The sequence below is a fragment of the Zootermopsis nevadensis genome, unplaced genomic scaffold, assembly GCF_977971745.1.
Source record: "Zootermopsis nevadensis isolate Lab colony 2312 unplaced genomic scaffold, Znev_1.0 Znev_ptg000031l, whole genome shotgun sequence".
NCBI lineage: Eukaryota > Metazoa > Arthropoda > Insecta > Blattodea > Termopsidae > Zootermopsis > Zootermopsis nevadensis.
The window spans coordinates 6,162,406-6,183,609 of NW_028259163.1; the positions used below are offsets into that span (position 1 = coordinate 6,162,406).

General features: G+C 35.8%; 2 protein-coding genes across 7 annotated transcripts in view; one reads left to right on the forward strand and one right to left on the reverse strand.

The window, feature by feature from the left end:
- Nucleotides 1-21,204, forward strand: part of LOC110832518 (histone H2A deubiquitinase MYSM1) — a 27,416-nt gene continuing 6,212 nt past the window's right edge. For 3 of the 4 annotated variants that reach the window (XM_022069605.2, XM_022069606.2, XM_022069607.2), the window contains exons 1-12: nt 5,438-5,547; nt 5,723-5,978; nt 7,286-7,510; nt 8,901-9,049; nt 10,471-10,726; nt 11,483-12,100; nt 13,883-14,039; nt 14,490-14,662; nt 15,114-15,293; nt 17,171-17,357; nt 18,759-18,978; nt 20,511-20,712. In XM_022069605.2, coding sequence (XP_021925297.1) covers nt 5,471-5,547; nt 5,723-5,978; nt 7,286-7,510; nt 8,901-9,049; nt 10,471-10,726; nt 11,483-12,100; nt 13,883-14,039; nt 14,490-14,662; nt 15,114-15,293; nt 17,171-17,357; nt 18,759-18,978; nt 20,511-20,712 — 2,700 coding nt within the window. In that variant the 5' untranslated portion in view covers nt 5,438-5,470. Of the gene's footprint in view, nt 481-5,437; nt 5,548-5,722; nt 5,979-7,285; nt 7,511-8,900; nt 9,050-10,470; nt 10,727-11,482; nt 12,101-13,882; nt 14,040-14,489; nt 14,663-15,113; nt 15,294-17,170; nt 17,358-18,758; nt 18,979-20,510; nt 20,713-21,204 lie in introns of those variants that run through there. The other variant, XM_022069609.2, reaches the window with a different exon arrangement.
- LOC110832524 (U11/U12 small nuclear ribonucleoprotein 25 kDa protein) lies at nt 2,087-5,424 on the reverse strand. 3 transcript variants are annotated; one of them, XM_022069615.2, is made up of 3 exons: nt 5,242-5,424; nt 4,308-4,580; nt 2,087-3,324 (listed from the first exon to the last, which is right to left on the reverse strand). In XM_022069615.2, exons 2-3 carry the CDS (start codon nt 4,569-4,571, stop codon nt 3,076-3,078), a joined length of 513 nt encoding a protein of 170 aa, XP_021925307.1. In that variant the 5' UTR covers nt 4,572-4,580; nt 5,242-5,424; the 3' UTR covers nt 2,087-3,075. The 3 variants fall into 3 exon arrangements, with proteins under 3 accessions (XP_021925307.1, XP_087215345.1, XP_021925306.1); XM_087359219.1 differs by lacking the exon at nt 5,242-5,424 and adding an exon at nt 4,930-5,229; XM_022069614.2 differs by lacking the exon at nt 5,242-5,424 and adding an exon at nt 4,690-4,912.

A 21,204-nucleotide genomic window follows, 5' to 3' on the forward strand; every position in this document is an offset into this window, starting at 1 on the left:
TTCGCAATTTCCGTTTCCGTTGACTTCGTTAATTAGAGATTCAGATATCTCACGTGCTTCTGAATTTCAAGTGGCCCTCGACTTGCATTTGTTACTTGCATCAATAAGTGCCCTGAATTTGCCTTCGTTTCAGTCACTATAGTAAATATCTTCTCTAGCCTGTTGTTGGAAACCCACACTGACACCGCACATTGGCGTACGGGGACTTGTTTCGTCTGTGTGTACTTGGTCTTTCAAAGAGCGTCTTACTTTAGTTAGAACACGCGGCACAGGGACCTCCCGTCTGCATATCTACTGGATCTACACATTCTCAATTGGGAATGGCCATGGGACCAGATAATTTCCTCTCACTACGTATTTGCTAAGAGGCGGTGTGACCGTCATCTCCGAGCTATACACTGGGGTCGAACCCGACGACTACGCATTGATTGTAGTTTAACAAGAGACAAGAAGTATTACAAGTACCTGCAAACTGTGCATGTAAGTATTCAAAGTTTTAATAACACTAATATTGACATTAGATATATCTGTAACATGTCCTTACAAGATTCACTATTACTTATTCAGTAACAGTGAAAAGAGTGTTTGTGAATACATTAAACAACAAAACCAATCTTGTGATATAATCCTCTAAGGTGACCAACCAGCTGCATCAACTCAGAAGAGAAGTCCAGCATTTCAGACTCCGTCTTCATCATCAAGGAATTTGATGGCTGCCCACAGTTAATTGTTTATACACAAGGTGCCACATGCAAGTACTACAATGAGAGATTTATGCAATGCCAATAAATTCTATTCTACTCTGCCTTTACCTTTGATGTGCTAATCTTCTGCTCAGGGCATCTGCAGTTTCTGTTGTATAAAAAATTGACACTGTTACAACCAGTTGCTTATCTTTGATGCTGAGAACAAGTAGACCCTGCTTCCACAAACATAACCTCTGCTTTTACAAAGTCCTGCCTGACTTGTCATCAAAACATTCTGAAATGTCTTCTTAGTTGCCTTCAGATGATTATGATGAACTTAATTCAGGTCAGTATCAAAAACACTCTCATTCAGTTTCCTCCTCTGTCAATGCTCATAATTTTTTCACTCCCATGACTGAAACTTGGCGGAGCACGTAAATATACACAAAGACTATAGGGTCTACTGAATGTGTAGGGATCAGCTAGAAACCTAAACAAAGGTAACACAAAGCAGGGAAGTTGTAAGCTGACTCTATACAGTGCAGACTAAACAAAATGCATAATAAATACAAGAGAAAAGGGAAGGAACATATGAGAGGAGAAGAATATCCAAAGTCAACTGATCTAAATGAATCTTTGAACAATCTCTGTTTGTTAGCAATGCAATCTTTTGTGATCTTAGTCAAGTACTTCAACTTTCATCAACACAGGAAGTTATTTGAATAAAAATCTTCTTGGATATTATCCATCGTCTAGTCAATAAACTATAAAACGTAAAACGACGTTTCGGAGATGGGGCTCTATCGTATTTAACTAATTTGTTTCTACTGTTTCTGTTTTTTACGTCCCACGGATGGATGGTGTGGTGATGTTATTGTATTCCGGCCTTTCACTTTTTACTTTGTCCGGAGATAGGGATTAGCTCTACCTAGTGGGCCCAGCTGTGTAGGAACTGAAGACGGAGATATGTGTATGAGATCATGCAAATCATGTTACTAACTTATGATTAATAACAGTAAATAAAATTTACATATCTTATGCCCATCAACTGGTATACTTTAAGAAATAAACTTTGAGTGTAACTCTGAATTTTAGTAACATTATTGTCCTATCAACATAACCTTAAGTGACATGTTACAGGTAATTAAATTCATTCATTTTATAATGCTCTGAAACTAAAATATTGATAGGAAAAGCAGAATATAATGAAGGTTTGTTTCCAGTTCCTGTATTTGCAAAACTTATTTAAAAAGGTTTATGTCAGAACCATGTTGCCATTCACAGCACATAAATTACATACAATATTTTCACTATTCAAAATGACTACATTAGTTACTTTTTATAAAAAACTAAATTATTTCACATAGTTGCTTTGCTCTTATCTAATTTTTAAATTAAAGTTATGCTAGTAGATTGTTTATTTGCAAGATCTCGCATCATACAAATTTTTAGGATCACATAGCAATGCTGCCAACAACCATAATATTAGTTTATGTTCCTCAGCAATTTTCAACATTTACATGTCATAACATTTTTCACACATAATGGTTTCCCAAATTTAATATTAAGATATTGTTCAGTACTTGCAAAAGAAAAAAATGTTTTGTGCTGCTGTCATGATTACATTTTAAACAAAAAGTAACGTGTACATTCTCAGGATTATATGGAAGCTTGAAAAAAGCATTAGAGATCATTACAGGCAGAAGGATTTTGATTTTGATATGTATTAAGATGAGCAGGGTGACTGGAAGAATGAGATGGGCAGGTCATGTGGCACGCATGGATGGGAAAAATATAACTCTGGAAATTCCAAGCTTAAACTCATGTATGCTGGAATAAATCTGAAAAACACTAAAGTGTAATTACCTCATCGAGTGAACAAACAAGTATATACACAAATTCTATGCTTCTGGGTTATGACACTGTGGACTCGGGCAAAAATACCAGCGTTTCAAAGAAAATATGTTTCTTTGAAACACTACAAGTCCATTCAGCATCACAACACAGAAGAACATGTCATATTCACTGCTGTGACAATCTTAAATCTCGTAACTGTATACACAACTTTTTTTTTATTCAATTTAAAGTTGAAAGAATTAGCTACAAGAGTTTAATATGTAAGACATTTCATTGACATGCTGGAAGAAAGGAGACTGTTAATTTACCCTCTTCCGCTGTTCACCACGTAAAGATGTACAGTAAAAACACTTCATAATGACATTTTGATCTTCTGGATTCAATAAAAATGTTTCTCCAAAACACTGGTACAACCTAAAAGTCTACATGGTGACATAACCCAGAAGGCCACCATGGGCATGTTCATCACCATGAGAACCCAAAAAATAGGTTCCAAACACTCAAATTTGTTACAAAGATATTCAATTTTAATTTATCTTAATTCTCCCCTTTCTCCTAGTTTTTTAATGAAAGAAACACGAGATTTATTTCGAATACCAATATCTGCTAAGAGAGCATTATCATCTTTGAGTTTGGAACCTTCATGAAGAAGCCAGTTGGCATGCCAGACATATCGCCAGCTAATATTCACTGATGATCGTTGGTAACGTGTCAGCTTCAATGTGAAATAGCGACGGATGGCACGTTTTAGATCCATAACAGTAGCACCCTGCTGTTGCACCTGAAACAAGGTTCAATTTTTCCTTTAGAAAAGTTTTATGCTACCGACAACTTTAGTCATGAGGAGAACTTCTGCCAAGAGACAAAGAACAATTAACAGTGCACTATAATTTTAGTCACTGGGTACCAGTATCAACTGTCTCTGTTATCTGTTAAAGTTTTTGGATTGAACCCTGATCTCAACAGTTTCTTTTGTTACATGGTCTATGTATCCTGTCACCATATCCAGGACGGATATGTTCTTGAAATGAATGTTATGCCCTGTATCAAATCTATGCTCTGCCGTCGCAGATTTTTCTGGCTGGCCCAGACATACGTGACTCCCATATTTTTTACATCTGATTTTGATGGATCTACCAGTCTGTCCAACATAGACTCTGCCACATTCGCAGGCTGAATTTTAATGAAATGACATGGCTGATAGCTTCTTCTTCCCTATGGTCAGCTTTAAATGTCCTGTACAGTATTAGGACTGAATCTCCTAAAAAATTGTCATGTGTATCCATGAAACTGAAGAAATACAAATTCTTGCCCCTCAAGAGTACTGTCCTTTACTTCAGTTGGTTCAGGCACATTCACATTATTAAAATTTCACTACTGACCCATGAGGATGAAGTATGATATTTTGTTATTGTCAAGTTATACTTTCTGAACTGCTGTTTCAGGATGCCGCTTCCTGAACAGCCATTTTCTAAGCTATGACCCTGGTTTCTTTTCCATATTAAAATACAGTTTGACACTTCAAATCAACAGCTTAATCTCTTGTATTTCTGCTATACCCAAAAATTACTTTATTACCTTCGTAGCCAGGGCCCTAATCTTATATGAACTATGTCTTTCAGACACTGCCAATACTGAAACCTTTGCAAAAGCTCTGTAATACAGTTAATCTGACAGTGAATGGTTGTTAACCCTATTTCCTGTCTTTAAGCTTAAGTAAATACCATTTTTCATTATTTCAATTCATGTTTAAACATCAATTACCACAACTGGCATTTCTTCTCCATCATCACGAACAACATAAACTGTCATTGACTGGCCATGTTCAAGAGCAATCTGTGCTTGTACTTCTTCCAATGTAACACCACTTGGAAGGTCAGAGAGCAATGGGTCACGTTTCAAAACATCAGTCAGGGTTTTTCGTGTTATTTCCAGCAGTTCCTGGTGACTCAAAATTTCAGGCTCACTGCCAGAAAGTTCGTCTTCTTGCATCTTCTTGTTATTTTCCTCCTTAATAGTATCTGACATTGCATAGTTCTGAAATAAATATTGATTATCATTGTAAAATTAACCATGTACATCAGGAAAATGAATGCACTATTCATCCAGGACTGCTAAAGATCTTGCATTAAGTAGGTGGTCTCACCATAAAGAGGCAAGTAGATATTGTGATTGTGCAGTGTCTTTCTGTTATTATACTTCCAGTTACATTTTCCACCATTAAAACATATTTATTCCACTATTTTTGTGCAAACTTGACTTAGTACAATTTGGAAACTAAACTACATAACCTACAAAAGATTAATATGTGAAGTACATTACTGCCATTATTAACAAGACTGAGTTTTGTAACAAGTTAAAAATTAATTAAACTCCTTCATCTTACATCTAAAGCTCATGACATGTCAGGTGAAACTGTCTAGCTTTGCCTTGAAACTCATAATAAAAATTTAGTTTCAACAGTCATTCATTTAAATGCTATGTCAAGATCATAAAATATTCTACTGATGTGCTGTATCATTAATAGATTTTGTTAAAATGAATAATAGTATAAAGAAGGAAAAAAAATTGGGGTAATAGTATTATTGCACTACAGTAACGTTTGCCTTAATAAGCCTTTCGTTATGCGGGAATAATACAACTAAAATATCAACTTGGTCACCAATGCCCAACTAATACCAAAGTTTAAAATGCTTACAGTCTTGTTTTAATGGAGTGGGAAAAATGAATCAGTTTAATTTATAACGAGTGGAAAGATGTAGACGTTAGCGGATTACTTATTTTCTTCGTTCTGCCAAACCTTGATTTTTTCCCATATTTTTATTTGTTGCTGGTTACCTCACTGCCATTCATAAACAACTTAATTTTAAGTACCTGTGGTCACAGATTAAAAGGTAAATTTTGTTTCTGACTATCCTGGTTGTGTTATGGCGGACGAAGATGAAGTTGATGTATTGGGGGACTTTAATTTGGAAAATCTATTTTCGAAAGACGATGGTCGATTGTAAGTGTCTTATTTATTGACTCTTTTTTAGGTTTAGCATGTATAAAAATGTTTTGAGGTACAATTGATGACTGCGAAAATTTGATGCGCAGTTTGTTGGCCATGTCAATCATCATTACCAACTCATTTATTATTTACTATTTAGGCTAATTTCACGTCATTTTAATGTTTACAGAACATCTTGTTACGAAGGAAGTGTTCTTGGTTCCCAAGGGGCGGAGCTGCTTCAGTGTGATTATGGCATAACCCAACATTGGTTACTTGAAGCTGCAACACAACCATGTTGGGATTCAGGATCGGATGATAAAAAAACGATGCATACAGATGATAGGCAGCAGTTCGGGTTTTCAACTACAGATCCGTCAACTCCTTCAAACTGGACACATGACAGCTGGAGTGACAAAGAAAAGTCATTATTAGAAAATGGATTGGTATGTTGTTAATTATTCTTGTTGCTTTGTAATTTACAGATGAGAGTGAATGTTGAAATAGTTTAGAATTCAGAATTTGGATGAGAAGATGGTGTGGTGTTAAGGAAGTCTTCCTACTATTATTTCTGTAGCAAAAGTACTTGTTGTACTTTTAATGTTGTCTCTGTTATTATGCCTATCCTCTTATTCTGTTCCAACTTGAACAACTGACACAATTAAAAATTATGGTGCAAGTCCATAGTTTGCCTGCCCCGAGGTAGTATGTTCCACCCCAACATGTTTCCGTAAAATCTGTTTCAATATTATCTTTCCATAACAAGTGTTTTTATAAGTATGTTATGTTTATGTAGATATAGTAATCTTTTCATACCATTTGTATCATGTATCAGTATGTAGAGAAGCTGATGTCGATGGATAATGTCGATTTTTTACTAAGTGACATAAACTGAAGATATACACTCATTGCAGTAAGTGAATGCATGATTAATTTCATCTTCACAAAGAAGTACAGAATTTTGTAATTACAGTGAAGTTGTTATAAGGAGGTTTTCAGTTGTGTGGAATAATTTTTGTGGTCACACATAAAGTTCTACAAAGTATATTTTCTTTCATTATCATGTTTCTCCAATTTATTTGCTTTTAATTTTGGTTCTATTAAATTCAAGCAAAGCAACTCTCATGCAGTCATTTTTGAGAACCTGGTAGTCAGCTAATCATGAAATACCCCACCTTTTTTACGGAACCCAAAATTTTGTTACTCTTTTCTCAAAAGCCTGTCACTGTACTTTCAACTGAGCCTCATGTATTTAATCTGCATCCTCACATCCTGTGTATTTATGATGTATATATTTGCATCTTTCCATCTATATACCCTGATCTCCTATCATCTTTTCCTAATGTATGTTCTGCCCTTAATGTGAGAGATGAAGTTCATATATTCTGCTGTTATTATATTATGAGTACAGTCTGAAAATTAGTTAAATTTAATGTATACAACTATTAAGTAGTTATTCAGATTTACACTTGCACAGCCCGGTCAGATATATGACTGGTACCAAGATGGAATAAGTTGAAGAAACTTTTACTCTCTGATTTATGGTCTATCGGAATACAGTGTGATGTCTCATGTTGTGTTCTTATATGGAAAACAGCACTCTCTTTAGATACCCTGAAGTTTGGGGACATAAAATTCATAATATCATTTATATCTCTTAAAAACAGAGTACATTTCAAACATTGTTTGTTGAAATTTTGTATTTTACATATTTATTGTTGGAATTATTAACAGTTTTCTTATTAATACACAGGATTTATTTGGACATAGCTGGGTTCGTCTGTCACAGTTTATTGGCACTAAATCATCACATCAGGTGAAAACTTACGTACGTTCACACCTCCATCGTTTTGGTGGTCTGGCAAATGATAAATATGCCCAGACATCATTCTCAAGTGAATCAGGCCATTGCAGTACTGGTATATTAGGCTTTACTGAATTGATCGATGATATGCAGATTCCAGCATCCATGGAGGAGGTTTGTATGCTGCTATTCTTATTGTACTTCTATCATATACAGGCATACCTCATTTTATTGCGCTTCGCATATATTGCGTTTTTTTACAAATTGGTTTTGTGGCAATCCTGCGTCGAACAAGTGTGTCGGCACCATTTTTCCAACAGCATGTGCTCACTTCGTGTCTGTGTCACATTTTGATAATTCTCAAAATGTTCTTGCATTGTTTTTTAGACATAATGCTATTGCACACTTAATAGACTACAGTATAGAGTAAACATAACTTTTACATGCACTCGGAAACCAAAAAAATTGTCTGACTCGCTTTATTGCAGCGGTCTGGTACCGAACCCGCAATATCTCTGATGTATGCCTGTAATGTGGTAGCATACATGATGTAGTATAAGTATGGGGCCATACGAGAATTTAGTTTTTAGACTTATTGTGAAAATGTTTTAAAGTTACAGAAAATAATTATAATAATAGCAGAGATTAAAAGAATGGTGTCTTGGTGAGAACTGTTTAAGGAATGTAATTTACTCTCCGTTGCAAGTGAATTCCTACTCTCATTATTGTGTTTTACTGTGGACCATATGGAGAAGTTTCAAACAAACTTTGACATACATAGTATGAATAGAAGGCATAAGCATGACATTTATCAGCCACGTGCTAACCTCACTACTTTTTATAAAGGTGTTAAGTATAGGAATCAAATTATTCATTACTTCAGTTGAAAATTATAAAATGCTGTAAATATTTATGTAAATAGCTGTAATAAGTGTGCAGTTATAATCCTGTAATGATATTTTATTGTGCTAAATGTTATATTCGTTGCCCTCAGTGGATTAGTGATTAATGTGCTAGCCACTGGACCCAAGGTTTGCGGTTTCAAACACAGCTGAAGTCGATGGATTTTTAAAGGCAATAAAAATTTGTAGCACAACTTTCTTCAGAGGGGAAGTAAAGCTGGCGGTCCCATGTCGTAGATTTACGGCATGTAAAAGAACCTTACGGGCACGAATGAGATGTTTTGTAAGCAAAATCCAGTGGCCATTTCTCACTCAAGTCTCTCCTGATTTTCTACTAGATGGCTCTGGCAGACAAATCAGGATTGAGTAGAAATTGTGTGGAGGCAGTGGGCTTGTGAGTCACTACTCAAAAATGCACACTTCAAAGACAAGGAAATCTCCCGCATGGGAGGAGGCCAAGGCCTAAACTTGGGCTGTAGTGCCATTGGATGGATGTAAATATATTCTAATTCTCATTTTGTAACTGTGGATCATATTCTTCTGGGTTGTGACCAAATCTTCAGTCCTTTATACATGTTTTTATTTAAATTTGTACGTGGATATTGTTAATATAATTTGAATGCATGGCTTACTTTCAGTTGTATGTTCTGTAATTTCGACAGGTGATAGCAGTTGTGAGCACTGCTCAACCAACTGTGCCATCAGTACCCAGGTGGAATGTTGTAACTAATTCAACAGTATCACAATGTAGCACTGCAGCGAACAGTGGTGAATTCAGAAGGAGGTTGAATGTCCATAATGATTCAATTAAGTAAGCACGAATACAGTAATTTATTGATACAACTCATGAGCTTTGCAATAGGTTCTTTGTCCAAGAGCCAGGAGAATCTTTAAAAGGAACTCTAGTGTTTATATACATGTTCAGTGGTCTGTGAAGGTCTGTTCATGAGTCTGCTAATATCTAGAAAACTAATAGTATTAAAATATATTAAAATTGTCCGTCAATCACAATAAAGTAATATAAGATAATTAAATGGTTAAAATATTATCCTTTGTTCCGTATCGAGTTCTCGATTTACATATGGAACATTCTCGACGTGTTTCGGCTTTCATAGAGCCGTCATCAGGTGTATGTTATAAACTCTTAATTCAATTACTAATTTTTAATTTTCTTATCATTTCTTCGTTTTTCACATTGTATCAACATTTGTTGTTGTATTATATATCATTGATACATTTAATACATTTAATTATCTTATATTACTTTATTGTGATTGACGGACTGTTTTAATATATTTTAATACTATTTTTAAATAAAATCACAATATGACGCACCTACAATATCTTAGAAAACTAATGTCTAGAGCTTTTTTTGCTCCGATGTGAAAATTTTGTTCTTCATGTAGCCGGCAGATTTTGATCTTAAGATTTTATTGACTAGAAATTTGCTGTAAACAGTATCGCCATCAATGTATTTTCTCTTGGCGTTGTTTATTATCTGGTGGCAAAAGGTATATTATATTTTGAAGGCCAGTAATGTCTCCATGTTGGGTTTGGGATGGTATCTGGTTTGTAGAGCTTAAATGAAACTAGCGCATAAACTAAATTACTCCACCAAATTATCCACATATGCAGAGTAGCAAGAGGTCCCAAGTCAATAGGTATATTGAAAATTAAGTAACCAGATTCAGGACCTTAGTAAGGTAACGTCTCCGGTGTACGTATGTATTATAAACATTACAGGAACGCCTTGACTATTCATTGACTATGCATTAAATAAAACCTGTATCTAAATATAAAACAGCTATAAGAATGGAATTTTCAGTGTCTTTATTTTCTGTATTCTAGTAAATTTCAGTCATAAAATCTCATCTGTCATTGTTTTTAATGTGAAGAGATTGGTAGTTAAATCAGAAGTAAATTCTTGGTTTCAGTATGTAGTAGATAATTCTAAATTATTTATTTTATTGTAAAAATGAAAAGGCTGTCTCTTGTTTGCATTTTGTAAATTTTTAGAAACTTGTCCTTCTTGGGTCAAAAAACATGATACACTTATATTTGCATAAAATTGTTTGTCCCAGTCTAAATAATATAAATAACATTATTCTGTTCTAGTGAGGTGCATATCACTTATTTTGTATAGGGAGACTGTGAGTAAGGCTTTGAAGTTATCTTATTGAACATATTAATTTATAGTAATTCATTGTATTGCATTTCTTTTGATCACAACAGAGGAAAAAGTCGAAGGGGCAGATCTCAAGTCCTTTCTAAGTTGCATGTCACTAAGAGGTCTTCCAAAGTGAATCACCGTTCAGGTAGAAAACAAGGATTTCATTCTAATGTACATAGCTCAAATACCAAGATTTGCCATGTGGGAAAGTTGAAACAACAGATTGATGTTGGTGGGAGAGACTTTGGCCAAGAGGATTCTTCAAGTGTCGCTTCCAACTGCCAAGTTAGCGTAGTATTATCAGCTGGAGAGGAGGTGGTAAGGCATACTCTTTTATGACATGGTAATGCTATTTGTTGCAGATGGTGAATCATTTGCTATATATTTTGTATAAATATATTTGTTAGGTTGTATTTTTGTTTTTATGTCTGCTAGTTATTTGGATTTTTAATATTGATATGATGTAAACAGTTTTGTTTGTATGCATGATTTTATATACAGGCAACTCTCGGTTTACGAACGTTCGATCTACGAACATTCGCTATAATGAACGTCACAATTCAAAACTTCTTAAAGTCGCCAGTAGATAGGGTTCCTTATAAAACGAAATTCCAAACATATGGTGGACATAATTATAAGATTTAAATAAACAAACTTTTAAGAAATGTATTTATTACAATAATTATCAGAAAATTATTATATGATAATTATACTGGACTGTCCTCAGTTAATAAAACTAATCTAGCCAGTAAAAAAAAAACGTTGGTTTACATGCCACGCCTCGTAGAATGGTTTCTCGCATAATGCATACATACATTTTAATAAAACGTATTGTATAGACCATTCGTTGTTTAGTACTTGGGTTTAATGCTTTAATATGGCTGCTAACGTATATGATACATGTCGTAAAAGCTCAGGAATGCAAGATACACACAACGAACAAAAACGATAATGAACGTCTTGGAACGAAACTTGTTCGTAAACCGAGAATTGCCTGTATTTAAGATAAATATTCAACGCTGCATGGTATGCAAGGTTTTAAAATTGAATTGTACTTTGAATTCTTTGTTATAGGTGCGTATTCAAAAAGAGAGAAGTCATGATTCAGATGAAGATGATGAGATTGAAATTGAAGAATGTGCAAATGATGTGAATGTGCTTTGCCCAGTGAATGATGATTCTGCAGTAATTAAAAATATAGATATAGTGGCCAGTAGAACTCCTCAGGCCTCACTGAGTGCAAACAAAATCTCTTTATCTGAAATTCAGAAAGACCATTCACATAAAATGGATATTAACAACAGTTTGTCTGATGATTCCACCTGTAATATGAAAATTGAATCTAAAAAAGAAGGATTATATGGTGAAGATATTGATGTATCTGAAGACCAGCAAGAAAATACCCATGGTCTTGTATTAGTGTCTAATACAAAGAACTTACAGGAAGATTTGAAAGAGGGGTTGAGTGAATTATCTTTTGTCAAAGATAGTAATGAGGAAAGAGAAACTGAGAAGGGAACTACATATTCATTAGCCATGAGCCATCAGGATATCCTGGAAAGTATATTCAATTTGCCACCACCAAATGAAGAATTAATACTTGATGTCGGAACTATCACAGAAGAGGAGAAAGTTATACATTCAGAGTTCTTTGAAGGAAGAGTGGCAAAAACACCAAAACGGTATCTGAAAGTAAGTGTGTGAGCTTATCTTCTTATGCTGTAATGTAAAGTAAAGTAAAGTTTGTCCCACTATACGCCATGTAGGCGTTTGGGGTGAGTGGAGGTATAGCTCCTCTCTTCCTTGACCTCGGCACTAGATGGGGGTGAGTGGTCAGCATCACGCCCCGGCCGGCTTTACCCCCGGGAAAGGACCCCGGTACCCATTGTAGAGGAGGCTGGGTGGGCCCCAGAGCCGGTCTGGACGCAGAGGCTAGAGGAAAAATCCTCTGCCCCCGTCGGGGATCGAACCCCGGTCGTCCAGCCCGTAGCTAGTCACTATACTGACTGAGCTATCCCGGCTCATTATGCTGTAATGTGATTACTCTAAAACAATATATGAAATGTAATCTGTGGCGTAACAGCTCCAGAGAGCCAAAGCCGACTAGCTTGAATTCTGGCCTCACGTTCACATGTCTAAGCAGAGGTGAACGATCATCCAACCAGATATAGGGTGACGTGTGGTCAGCCCGACGAACCCCCAGCCATTACTAGCTTTCCTGACCGGATTATGCTACTTATAGTAGCTCCCCAATTTCCTCACGTTGCTGGGTTGGCACTGGTCCCATACACTGGTCGAAAGCTCATGAGAAAATTTCTTTCTTTCCAAGATGTCGTTCTTTCTTTGTTGTCCCACAAAATTTTGAACTCAGACAGAAGTATTTAATGACATTTAAAAAATACCCTTTTCTTGTTTCTTAATTGAGGTTTTAAAAGCACACAACTTGTAAAAAATTTGAGACTTGCTGATTTCTTCATTAGGAGAACCTTCCAAATTACCTTTTTTTAGATCTGGAAGAAGTTTCCGCCACGATCGAACCAGTGCTGTTGCATTCGTAGAGGATTGTGCCCATATGTAGCATCCAACACTGTCATCTTTTTCCTCATAATCTTGTTATGTTACTGTCTTGATTGACAAGAGTCTGAGGTCAGTTTGGTAGTGTCATTTCATGGACATAATAATTTAGTCTTTACCCCATAATCCTTGGCTAATTCTGTTACCAGGTCTCCGTCCTCAAATTTGTCAAGTAACTTGAGCCGTTGTTTTACTGTCAGTACAGTTTTATTATGATTTTCATCCATTTTGCTTGGGATCCAAAAGACCAGATGCACTTGTAGTATCTACTCTTTCCCCCATGATGGCCATTAGAACAAACCTCCCCACCCCATCACCAATACTGACTCTAAATCACTAAGAAAGGTATTGTTTGACCACATCATCTCTGGACATTACCAAAACCAACCATCCCATTCTCTGAAGTAGGTGTAGAAATGTAGTTTGCATGTGTCTGCATTTATGTAAAAAAGAAAAAATGAGCACACAGTCTATCAGGAGTTTACTGTTCACAGTAATTAAATACATGAAATATGGGAACTTGTTAGAAGTTCACAATGTAAAATAAGGGTTTTTGAAGTACATAATGGCATGGATTATGTGGTAGTGTATTGTAATTTATTTTGTTTCAAAATATGAAATCTACGGAGTGATCATTAATATACTAATAAAATGTTAACTGTTGTGTAATAAAGGTGAAATGTAATTGGTTCATTTATATTGGCAGTATTTTGCTTCAGAGATTTCTTTGAATTCCGACATTGAATTTCTTTCCTTTTCTTTTAAAGGTGGGATTGTTATCTGTTATCAAAATAAGAGATCAAGATAGAGTGCTTATTTCATCAACATTCTGTTGCAAATTAATTATCAGGTTTTCTGAAGTTCATTTAAAATCGGGTTCCTTTAACTATGTGAATACAGATACGAAACCACATCCTGGAATGCTGGCAACATAGCCGACCTACGTACGTTACTAAAACTTCTGTGAGAACGGGATTGAAGAACTGTGGTGATGTCAATTGTATTGGTCGTATCCATGCCTACCTTGAACAGATCGGAGCAATCAATTTTGGTTGTGGTAAGCTATATAGTACAATGTCGTGCATGTATCTCTAAACTTGCATAAGTGTATTTGCATGTGTTTTAAATGTATAGAAAGTCTGTTCATTCAGAATGGAGCTAAATTTGATTCTTCTTCTGGTGCTTTGACCGTTATCGATGATTGGCGATCATGTTGGCCACTCGTCAGCCATCATCCATGATTATCCTGGAGAAATACATAATGGGTTGGTTTCTCGTTGCCTTCCCCATCGCAGTATCACATCTATGGTTGCCGCCTATGATATTCTGGAATTAGGCCATTCTCAATGTTTCCTTCTCCGCCCTAAACCAGTACTGGTGGTTACTGCTGTCCTCCACTAGGATTGATCTTAGTATACCAACTTTGAAATCTTCACCCCAATGAGAACGTCAGATATCACAATTTTTATTATATTCCACATGTTAATAAAAATTTAACCATTTATAGAGCAAACTCGCTACACACGACCTTTGTACCTGATGTCTAATGCTGGGGGCTGTGAGAGTGTAGTGGCTTCCGCTGGTGGCAGTGGGAGAGAGAGAGTGAGCAAGGAACAGCTGGCAGCTCAGCATCAGGCCCGAATTGATGCTATGCGACCACGCAAAAAGAAACACATCCAGGTAAATTTATAACCGGAAACAAAAAACTTCCTGGACGTTGTCCTCGTCTTGTTTTAACATTAAAACATGACTTTTCAGAGACTGGAATCTGTCTCCAGATAAAAACCTACCCTGCTGGGCCTAATTGATAGAGCAAGTCCCTATCTCTGCACATTGCTTTTTATTGAAAAAACAAAATTATGGATAATGTCCAGAGAGTTTGTTGTTTTAAAATCACACTATCATCACAGACCTTTAGATTTAGTTTATAACTGTGAATTTGTCTTTTTCCTACATGCAGTTACTGCTATAATCATTAATCATTTTATTGCCATTTATGATATGGTGATGAAGATTCACAATCTAATCATTTACATTCTGAATAAGTACAAGCATCCATTCAGTTTTACAAAAAATACCCTGTAGACTACTTATGGGATTATTTTCTGTGTTTTTGTTATTTATTTTTCAGGATTCTTGGTTTCCTGTGAGTGGTGAAGGAGGTTATACAATAACTCATAGTGAAGATGGCGAGGCTATTCATACAACTTTTGTTATGCCAGACTCTCATAAAAATACCAGCAAAGTTCATATGTCTAAACCAAAACCAATAAAACTCATTTATTGCAACAGGTTCACAGAGTCTAAGCCAGTAAGTTTCCACAATCTTTACTTCTGGGCTTATGGGAGAATATCGAAGACATAACAGTAATCATAGAGGGACTCTGGTTTCTGTGAGAAACAATAGTAATACAGTGAAACCTCTATCCATCGTTCCCGGAACTATCGTTTTCCCGGATGCATCGTCCGTTTTGTTCGGTCCCGAATACATCCCATATAAAATAATGTTACATTTTCCCGCTTCTATCGTTCCTCGAACTATCGTTTTATCGCATCGATCGTTCAAAAATCTTAGTCCCGTCCCACAATTTTCCCGCAATGATCGTTTCTGAGAATTTAAAATGCTGGGTTTTGAGATAAATTAATACCGAAAGACGCACAATGTTTTTGGAATACACAGTAGCGGTAACCTGTTATGTCGCCCAACCAGCACATTCTTTTGGAATGAGGGTCAGCAGTGCAGGGGTGATAGTTGGAGTGAATGGCGGTGCTCATTTTCAGAAATTTTACGATTTTAATTAGGGTGCACTCATATTTCGTTCCAGCGATGCCAGATGGCATGTGCAGTGTGAATTTCTTCACAAATGCTTTTATTACAAGTACAAAGGAAAGGCTGGCGGCACTTTTTATTCTTCTGGTTCATCTCGTTTCCAGCAGTTCAGGGTCTTCTACAGCTACGTTTCGTTGAGTTCGGCAGTAATAGTATTTCCATTCTTCCTGTTATTGTCCGCAAAGGGGGTTGGAGTGGTGAGGAAGAGGAAGACGACGAATGCGAGCCCGAAGCTTTGCCGAGTTTTGCCGAAGCACACGCTGCATTGGCGAAAGTGAAGTCGTTCTTTTATGCGCTTAATATTAGTGAACGTGACGAAGAAAACATTTTGAACGTGGAAAGTGCTCTGTTTGGTCTAAAACGTAAAGTTTCAACAAACCAGTTGTCCATTAAAGACTTTTTTGGTAAAAAGAAGTAACTTTGAAAGAGAAACATTGTTTTTTTTTAAATTTTTAATGCTTTCCCGCATCTATCGTTTTCCCGCATTCATCGTTTTTATTTCCCACCCCCGCCGAAAACGATGCATCGAGGTTTCACTGTAGCTATGTTTATAGAAACCAATATTTGTATAACTGTTTTGAACATTTCTTTAAATAAATGAGTCATTTGTAACGTAATAAATGATAAACATGTTTCACCATTAATCCCGTAAAGAAGTCCTGAACTAATTTCTATATTGATTAATGATCAGCTACAGAGTTGTGGACTGTATTAAACACAGATTACACCTAGAGTACTGTCTCGTATCTTCATCTGTAAAGATACAGACAAAGTTTCTGTAAAGTATTTATCTAAAATATATAAAATCATATATACTAACAAAACTGTTTACACTTTGAAAAACACTTGGTTCCAAACGCGTTTCGACCTCACGAGGTCATCATCAGTGGCAAAAAACATTAATTCATTAGTCTGTCTATTAAAATCAGATAATTCATAAGACGATGGTTTGTTATAAAGCACTGAGCATAAAAGGGTCGCACTTTATAAAACCATACTTCATATAATACCACACTGGATGTTAAATTGCACGAGAGTTGGTGTATTATCTAAATTGAGTTACTTAGCTTAGTGTCCACTGGCCTAAGTTTAGGTTTCCGTTGTTGGTCTACGGTGAGCCGTGGCCGTGGTTGCGTTGTTTGTGCCTGGATTGTGAACTTTGACGTTGCATGGGTATTATTTTATATATTTTAGATAAATATTCAACACTGCGTGGTATGCAAGGTTTTAAAATTTCTCTAAAATGTTGGTACGTACCTACAAGCCCATGCAGCATAAGAACTCGGAAGACCAACACTGACAGTGCATTTATGTTTGTGGATTTAACAAATAATTTTTTTTGTCTGTTACTGTTGAAGGCTCCATATTCAGTAGAACTTCACATAGAGCCACTGCTTATTATGGATATCCATGCTCATTCGTCACACTCAGAAGTTATTGGTTTGCTGGGAGGCAGTTATGACCCCAAACGCCTCGTGCTTCAGATATGGCGTGCCGTGGCATGTCGAAGTAGTAGCAGTGGTATTCATTGTGATATGTGCCCAGGTAATACAACTTCAGTACTGCACAGTTTTAAAACAAGTCATTTTGACTTGTTAATGATGACATGATTTAAAAGTTGCATCTTCTATTAAGATATTATTAGCTGTAATACCTGTAATATGAAAATCTGATAATTCTGTTTTATTTTTCATAAAGTCTTATACTGGTATGAAATATATTCTGCCATTGTTTTGCTCATAATTTTGTATTCCATCACCAGATTGACTGGTATTTCTGTTATGTAGAGACTTGCAGCTTAATGGGAGCAAAGCCGTATATTCTGTCAGAACTGTGATTTAGCCATCTTATATTTGTATGTGATCAGTGCATATTGTTGTGTCAGTGGGGGTGGGGGGGGATTGGAATGCTATATATATTAAAAATTCTGTTTTTGGCATTACAGACATTTTAACAATTCTTTAACAAATATTTTGGGGGATGTTATAACTGACACCTTCTGTTCATAAAATTGCAATGGATTGTGTTCAAACTAACAGCTTAAGTATCGCCAAGAAAGCCAGTGATAGTTTGTATATATTTTAACAAGAAGTAATGTAAGATAACTATTTTATAAACACTTTAATTGAATTTACAGTGTGTGTGAGAACAAGGTTTAAATATGCTTAAATTCCCTTTTAATCATATAGTAAAAGGAACTGCTAGACTGAACGTTTTTTATATAATTAATGTAGGCAGTGCTAAATCATTCTGTTTCTGTGTATTTTTCTCACTTATTCAATTTTTGACTGACTTATGGATCCAAGGAGTGTAATAATAAGTGTGTGTTTATGTATGTGTGTTGGTTTGTCTGTCCATGTGTGCACGTGCATATGTGTGTACATTGTTAAATGTGAACTCTGAATTAAATAAGTTCAGCAACTGATTTGTCCAGTTTATGTTCAATTGCTAACATGTACTTAATTTGTTCTAGTAGAAATGGTGTAAAGTAGAATCCTGATTATCTGGATTGGTTGGGAAATATATTTTCCCTGATAGTCAAAACCCCAGATAATTTACAAAAATTAAAAAGAACATGCAATTTAAAGATATACGTTACTTAAATTTTTTGAGATTTACTAATAACAGAAAGGATTTTATGGCAAATTTAATATAGTACATACCAACAATTTTTTAAAGATGGATTTCAATGGATAATAATAATATTATATTATCCTAAACTTTGGTTTTAGCAACAATTGATTAATGTTAATACATTAAATAATATGTCATTGTTGAATTTATTCCTTTGTTTTTATACATTCTAACTCTTACAGCAGGTTTTCCAAATTATTTTCAATTTTCATATAAACCAGATAGACCCCAGTTAATCTGCAACCCATTAATATACCCCATGTGATCAGAGTGTACTGTATTATGCTTTACTCAGACTAAATATCTTTACAGTATCTCAGACTGAAGCTAGTGAGAGACTCCATGATGAAGGTTTAGAGGTTGTTGGCTGGTATCATTCACATCCTACGTTTTCTCCAAATCCTTCACTTCAAGACTTAGACACTCAAGGTCACATGCAGGAGTGGTTTGCTAAAACAGCTTCAGCGCCTCTTGTCGGCTTCATACTGTCTCCATACTGCCCCGAAAATAGGACATCGGCATCTGAATATAGGTAGGCCATCTTCCAGATAATGCAGCATATGTCAGTGATTTTTTACTCTGTACCATACTACTTTATTTAGTTGCCCTCGGTGGACTAGTGGTTAGTGGGTTCAAACCTGGCCAGGGTCGATGGATTTTTAAGGGGTGATAAAAATCCGTAGCACAACTTCCTGTGGAGGGGAATTAAAGCCGGCGGTCCTGTGTCATAGATTTACGGCATGTAAAAGAACCTTACGAGCGTGAAACAAGATGTTTTGTAAGCAAAATTTATCAGCCATTTTCTCACCCATGTCTCTCCTGATTCGCTACTAGATGGCTCTGGCAGTCAAATGAGGATTGAGTAGAAATTGTACAGAGGCAGTGGGTTGGCCACCTACTACTCATAAACGCACACATCAAAAGATAAAGGAAACCTCCAAAAGGAGGCCTGTGCTCTGGAAAAGAGATAAATAAAGAAGAAGAAAGAATATACTGCTTTATTTAGCGTCAAGTTTTTCAGCTTTATACTGTCTTTGGAATTAACTATATGGAATAGAGTCCTTGAAAAGCTATTACTACACTTGCTTCAAGTAGCAATCCCTATCCTGAGCCAGATTAATCCAGTATACACCCTGATACCTGATTCCTGAAGATCCATTTTCATTTTATCCTCTGACATATGCCTGTCTTAGAAGTAGTCCCTTCCCTCCTGGATTTCCAACAAAATTCTTTTATGCATTTCTCTTCCCATGCTGCGTGTCCTGCCCATTTTATCCTCTGATTTGTTCATGTTAATGATATTTGGTAAAGAATACAAACTCTGGATCTCCTCATTATGTAACTTTCCATCACTTCATCCCTTGTTCATCCAGATATTGTTCTAAGCTCACCGTTTTCAAACACTGTCAGTCCTTGTTCTGCCCTTAATGTGAGAGACTAAGTTTCATACTCACAAAATTTTAGTTTTGTATATTTTGAAGTCTGTGTATGCTTATAAAAGTCTGATCAAGAACTGGAAGAAAGTAGAATTTTGGTGTGTATTTAATGCACTGAAAAAATGAAAAAGCATGGTTTGTAATGGGACACTTGTACTGGTAACTGTGTCTTGTTTTGTATGAAATTGAGACTTTGGCCTGTTTCTCAGAGAAGAGAGCAGATATTCAAGGTGTTTGATAGTGTGCTGAGGATCTTAATTTAGTCAAAATGGGGCATGGAAGACTGCATAATCCTCTAACCTAATGTTCTTATTCATACTTTGATTAAATCAAGTAGGCCGCTGTGACAAACGTGTAAATTAAAGGAAGAACATGATATTAATATATTTTGATTTGAAAATCTGAAGCAGAACCCAGTTGGAAGTTGCAGGATAGTATTAAAATGGATCATAGAGAAATGTATTATGAAGGTGCAAACTGGACTAAACAGTCTCAGAAAGAAAAACAGATATTAAAGATAGTTTGGATAAATATGAGTATATTGGACTAAAGTGAGAGAAAGGGAAACTATTTGTTGTTTTCAGTGAAACAGTAAAATTAACTGTGTACATTTTGACATTTTCTTTAGGTGTCTCATAGTTGAACCAAATGATGAGCTCACCAATATTCCATATCGGTTAACAGTGAATGTTATATCAGATGAACTCAATACCAGTATGCTTCTGCGCAGAATGGATGCCATAATTGCATTGCATGAAGAGAGTTCAGAAGCAACAGTAAATTTCAACACGGAGTTCAGCTCTGAACCGCCTCTCACATACCTGGAAAAGGTGAAGGATGCAGTATAAAATCTTTATTAATAAGTTTTAATAGTGAAATTTACTTCTGAAGATGGTTGTCTTCTGGGTTGTTGCGCAGTGTAGTCTGGTAGAAGTTTACCAACGTTTCTGAGGTCCTTGCTGCATCCATCATCAGGGCAATGAGTCATCACCCTGATGATTGAGGTAGCATGGACCCCTAAAACATTGGTAAACTACTACCAGACTACATGGCACAACAACTCATAAGAGAGCCATCTTCAGACTCACTGCCGTGAAAACCTCAAAACCTACTAACAAGGTTACTTCTCTTTGTGACTGTCGATTGTTTTTGTGGAAGTGATGAATCTGTAAAAATAATTTAATATTGATTTCTATGGAGCCTTAAGCACCTCAACATTACAGATGGGCCAAATTGAGCAAGTGATTTTTAAATAAAACAGGAATTTAATTTGCCCCATGATTTTTGATAAATTTATGTTATTAAATTGATGCACATTCTTG